This window comes from Triticum dicoccoides, chromosome 4B (assembly GCF_002162155.2).
Source record: "Triticum dicoccoides isolate Atlit2015 ecotype Zavitan chromosome 4B, WEW_v2.0, whole genome shotgun sequence".
NCBI lineage: Eukaryota > Viridiplantae > Streptophyta > Magnoliopsida > Poales > Poaceae > Triticum > Triticum dicoccoides.
In genome coordinates this window covers 559,989,126-559,994,843 of record NC_041387.1, presented here as the reverse complement: position 1 = coordinate 559,994,843, position 5,718 = coordinate 559,989,126, and the positions used below count along the sequence as shown (strand labels likewise).

The 5,718-nt window shown below is 43.7% G+C and overlaps 1 protein-coding gene across 3 annotated transcripts; it reads left to right on the top strand.

Moving 5' to 3' along the window:
- The first annotated feature begins 634 nt into the window (after positions 1–634).
- LOC119291453 (ubiquinol oxidase 1a, mitochondrial-like) lies at positions 635–4,380 on the top strand. Of its 3 annotated transcripts, none has more exons than XR_005142441.1 (4): positions 635–1,335; positions 1,501–1,629; positions 1,825–1,988; positions 2,754–4,380. XR_005142441.1 is itself a non-coding variant. In XM_037570206.1 (2 exons), the coding sequence occupies exons 1-2, from the start codon at positions 1,231–1,233 to the stop codon at positions 1,720–1,722; spliced, it is 327 nt and encodes a 108-aa protein (XP_037426103.1). In that variant the 5' UTR covers positions 635–1,230; the 3' UTR covers positions 1,723–1,811. The 3 variants fall into 3 exon arrangements, 1 of the variants encoding a protein (XP_037426103.1); XR_005142442.1 differs by having other exon boundaries at positions 1,501–1,745; XM_037570206.1 differs by lacking the exons at positions 1,825–1,988; positions 2,754–4,380 and having other exon boundaries at positions 1,501–1,811.
- Positions 4,381–5,718: the final 1,338 nt, after the last annotated feature.

Genomic DNA, 5,718 nt, shown 5'->3' with positions numbered 1-5,718 from the left:
ATCGGTTTTTCAGCCATTTATTTTTATTTATCAAGTCCTGCAAATCTTACCATTGTTATATGAGCATCATCCTTTATTCATGACGCATTCATGCATTCATTGATTATATATTTTGTCCGATCTGTCTTGCGAGTACTTTCAAGTACTCACCTGGCTTGTTGATTTGGCCAGATGCTGATGAAGGCGATCTCATGGATGAGGAGTTTGATAGCGAGTCCGACGCCTAGAGGAGTCCCAGTCAGTCCTGTGCGATCCTGTCTTGGTCATTGTACTATCCGCTTCCGCAACCCCGAATAAATTCATCGAGCCTCACCTCAACGCTCGATGTACTGCCAGTAGAAGTCAAGTTATCCACCACCACTTTTCCCTCGAGCTAGTAGCATGCCACCCAACCCCGGTGTCATATCCACCCATATGTAATATATTGGCGTGTCTGTAATAAAATTGTTGAGCAACCTCAGCTCAACCCTGTAATATATTTGATGCTACTGGTTCTCTGTTTATCAAGCTTTTGTCTACCGGAAAGGATGACTTTTCCTATACTGGGATTTAAAGATTGGTTTTCTCAATAAATTTTTTTTATTGAAAAACCGGTCGTGACACGCCGCTGCCTATATCTCCCACCCACCCCGATCCATCCCCTCCCTTTGTCTCTCACATCACCTCCGCACCCATCCCCTCCCCTGGCGGGATTCGCCGCTCCCCCTTCCTCCATCTCGCTCACACCCACAACCACCGCCGCCGCCGCAACCCGAACCCTCTCCCTCCCACCCTGATCCGCTGTCACCCCCACCTTCTACGACCTAGATCGAGCAAGCGAGGCGGTGCTTCCAGACCCGCGACGGCGGCAGAGGGACGGGCCGGGGCGTGTGCCAGATCTGCGCCGACGGCCTGGGCACCACGCTCGAAGGCAAGGTCTTCAGCGCAACCCCCCAACCCCACCCCCACACCACCCACCCACCACAGCAACAAGGGAAAGCGTGCGTCAACATCAGACGTCTCGTCCCGGATTGTGATTCACGGAGGCATTTCACGGCGGCCAGATGAGCTCCGGGATGGCCGGATCGGTCCTCCTCCGCCGCGCCGGCGCTGGCGCCAACCGCCTCTTCGCCACCACCGCGACGTCCCCGGGGGCCAAGACCTCCCTCGTCGGTGGCAAGGGCGCGTTGTTGCGGATGATGTCCACTTCCGCGGCCTCGTAGGTGGTCAAGGCGGAGGCGGCCAAGGGCGATGGTTAGAAGAAGGAGGTGGCGATCAGCAGCTACTTGGGGGATCGAGCAGTCGAAGAAGCTGGTGCGTGAGGAAGGTACCGAGTGGAAGTGCTCTTGCTTCAGGGTACGCTCTTCCCTTGCTTCCTCTACTCTGCTTTTCCTGTTTCGGTTCCGTCGCCGGCGACGGGTCGCCAGATTGGAGCGGGCGTGCGGTCGATGTGCACTGTAATTTTATTTACTTGTTGCGCCGTTGTTGTTTGTGATTCATTAGTTGGTTTCGCTGCGGCAGCCATGGGAGGCATACACCTCAGACATGTCGATCAATCTGACCAAGCACCATGTGCCCAACACGATGCTCGACAAGATCGCCTACTACACCGTCAAGTCCCTGCGCTTCCCCACCGACATCTTCTTCCAGGTACGCATGCTTCCTGGTGTGGCGCCCCTGCTACATTCACGAGTGCAAGCATCATGTGGCCGTGAGCAGGCCAGTTCCACGCCAACAAGATGAACCTGGGCACTGCAACTACCTATGTGAACGCACAATTCTTCTTCCTGATTCGATTTGGTGTTGATTTGATTGATTCCTAACGCATCTAATTCTTCTTCTCAGGTACTCTTCTGTTAATGAACTTCTTCCACACCTATAGTGACAAGAAAACACTGAAGAAGTGGTTCTTCATTGACAAGACAGTTGGCTAAGAAAATCTAGCTGAAAGAGAGACAACCATCGTACCTGCCTGAGAAAGATCTTGCCTACAGTGCATGGATGCTAAGGTTTGTTTCATGATTCAGTTTTGGGTTATGTAGTAAGCAGTAGTCTAGTTACAATGCGTCTTCTGAAGAAAGACATGCAGATATCCGTCTTGTGTTGCATGCCTATGAAGCGTATCTGTTGTTAATGCTATCCGTCTTGGCACCTGTCTTCTCACCTGGCCCTGCATGTGGTATGCTTGCTAGTTCCTTCTACTGGCATCCCCATCTCTCACCACCATTGTGTAGATAGATTAGCAGGATCAGCTCACTGGAGACTACTAGAGAGCATACCGAGCTCACATTTTCAGATTTGCTGTGTGCATAAACAGATTTTACTTAAAAGCTCCCTATAACCTTTTGTTTCATTGGTCAATCACGATAGCAGTGATGCCGGGGGAGCTCCCCTACACACCTATGCATTCTAATGGTCACATACATGTATCTAGTTCTCCTCATAAAATATTTGCATGCATGAAAAAGCTCTAACGCGTACACTATCATGCTTACTTAGATTAGAAGCATTCTGTACAAGACAAACTACTATATGCTAGTCTTACTTACGCTCTGTGGGGGGCACTCTCATTTAAGTTTCTAGCATGTTAAATTTAACATTCTAATATATTTCTTTGAAACAATAGTCTAGCAGAACTTATTAACTTCATTTTTTAAAATAGATAATACATATTGAATTATTCATATTAATCTAAAATAATAACCAAACAACTACAGGACTGTGCATTAGTAGCATGCATGTGTGACTTTGTTTTTGGTGTCTTCTGCTTGCAGGTCATTGTTGTGAAGGCCCCACAAGAAGGCGTGGGGGATTTGGCACAAGGCCGGTGATCGAGTCTATGCTCTCTCCTCCATGGAAAGACCTATGTTCAACTTGCTTGAATGAACAGTGTGTGTGGAACAGATTCTTGTCTGAATTCTCTTCTTGTGGGAGTATGAACTTGCTTGTAGTATCTTGAAGTATCAACTTGGAGCATCTGGTTAGAGTAGCATCTTGCAACACATTCGATTACTCCAGTACTGATAGTTACAGTAGCATCTTGAAAAATGGAGTAGTTAGAGTAGCATCTTCGATTAACTAAATTGATGATTACTGTTGTTAAATTGGGACTTGCAAGCAATCGTTCCCTCTTCTTATCTCTTCTCTCTTGCAGTAGTTGTTGTAGTAGTAGTTTCTTGCAGTAGTTTAGTGAATGATTTGTCTTTGGTGGAGTATTTCTTGAGCTGTGTTGTATTTCCTGTGACTAAATAGTGAATCTAGTTACAACAAAGCATGCCAGTACTTGTCTTTGGTGGAGTAGTTTGACAGTGAGGATCAGTGATGTTCCCAATTAATTTGGTGTAGTTTTGATAGTTAGAGTAGCATGTTGGAGTAGGGTAGTCCACATTTGTCTACATTAGACCAGATTATTCCGATTAGTCCACATTTCATATTATTCTTGGAGCAATGTACTATAGCAGCAGTACTGTACTGTAGCAGCAACATGAGTAAACTGAATACTCCTTCATATGCTTGGTTCCTTCTTATTCTTCCTCAGATTGTGAAAATGGATTCACTCCTTCTTATGCACTGCACTGTACTGTAGTATAGGTCATCTTTGAATTAATACTCCAAAATTTATTAGTATTGGAGGATTGATTGTTTCCAAATCAATACTCCTGGGCATCATTCATGGCTGTCTAGTAGTCGACATACTTCTGGTTCCATTTAGTGTATGCAGGTAGCAGCAGCTTAAGTGTAATGGAGTTGTTTTGTTACTCTATGCCTACTTAGTTAGAGTTGGCATCATCTCCTTGTCGTTTATAGCATAAACACCTTCACTATTCTTTCTCTGAACCTCTGATCCTGATGCTGATTGTATTTGTCTTGATGGAATAACATGCAACATGGTGACTCTAGTGCAGGCAGCGTTGGCCATCCTCTTCGAGGTTGTGTTTAGGTGATAACTCGGGTAGCCATGACACTACTCTGGCTGATTAGTACCCAGTGGCATGTTTGTAATATTTATATGCATTTTACTTGTAGAAATAATGCTCATGGTATATTTATATGTCCTGCAGCGCATGCTCCTTTTCGGTCTGTAAAGAATGTTGATATGGTGTTTTGGCAGCTGTGATATTAGATTGCACTTCTTTATGTGATTTACTCATGTTGGTACTACTTGTTAAGTGATTGCTCTGTAACTTGTCTTTCTCGGAACAGTTTGCTTGGTCTTTCATATCTGACTATGTAATGTAGAAGCTCTACTTTATCCTAATAGTTGCATGTAGCATTGTGCTACTATCTGTGTGATGCTAAACAATATGCTCTTAATCTGTTGATATATTCTCAAGTGTTGTTCACCATTTACATTGTTTTTACATTTGCTATATTCACAAATAGTAGTAGTGTCTGGTCTAGATAAGCAAACAAGGTATGATCTATGCAGTTGTTCATATGAATTGTTTGTTTCTAGGCGGTGTAGGACGAGCTGCAGCAGGACAACCTGGAGTGGAAGAACTTCGAGGGCAAGATCAAGGAGAACCAGGAGACGATCATGGGTTACCTCATCCTCGTCGGCATGCTTGGCTTCTTTGGCAGTCCCCTCTTTGGCTCCGACCAACTTACTTCTATCGCTGGCTAGCAGCATTTCCAGGTAGAGTTGCATCCTGCTCTCTTGCCCTCCGTTTAGTTTGCATGGTGGCATCCTGAGCTCGCACTATAAAATATGCTTTGCCTTCTTCCTGGGCTGGCACTGTAAATTTTGTTGTCTTGTTGATAATGCCATATGTCCTAAGCAATCATATTATATTTCTGTTTGTATGGTAATATAAAAAATATTGATGTTGTCGTAATTTTCATTGTGTGTGCCTTTCATTTCTTTATTTTGATTGTTTCCCTTGTATTCTATATGCTTCTAATGGTCGATCCTTTCAATGACATGTGTTGTGTTCTAGAAGATGAAAGAGGAAGAAAATTTATTTTTGTTGAACTAAATTTTTTGTATTCTGTTTTGTTGTACATATGATTTGATAGTTTTGTATAGGAACATGTGATACTATTTTGTAGGGCTTTATGGCCTGTGATGTAAACATATTTAGTGATGAATTATGAAATTATTTGCAAAATTTATTGAAAAGGAGAATCATTTGTATGAATATGGGTCACATATATGTGAATGGGCTGAAAAGTATACTGGACCAACTCCAAGATTGAATTATTATTTGACTGTATAAAAAGGCTGAATGTAAACAAGAAAATGGGCTGCACAAAATAGTACCTATATTATTGAAAGGCCAAACGTGCATAGAAGTTGATGGGCTGAATAGTAGGGCTTGGCCCATGAAGCTAACAAAAATTGACAGAAAAATACACTAAATTGGCTGAATTAATGGGCTTGGCCCATATAAACACCCAATTGGACCGGGCCGATTCTAATTTTTGACCTTTTGAATTGGTCGTAATTTTTCCACGTCAGATTGCCACGTCGGATCCAACGTGGCCTGGGCAGACAGCTAGTGACCAAAACAAAAGGTCATGGGTTCAACGACCTTCTGTTTTGGTTGTAAACGTCTATGACCTTCTCACAGAGAAGGTCGCTATAGTCAGTTTACGACCGCCATCTTTTGACCTTTTGTTTTTGGTCACAAAAAGGTCGCAAATGAAAAACCATGACCTTTCAGTGACTAATAGTGGTGGTCACAAGTTGACATATTTCTTGTAGTGTATGCATAGGGGTTGATGCACGTTTTTATTATC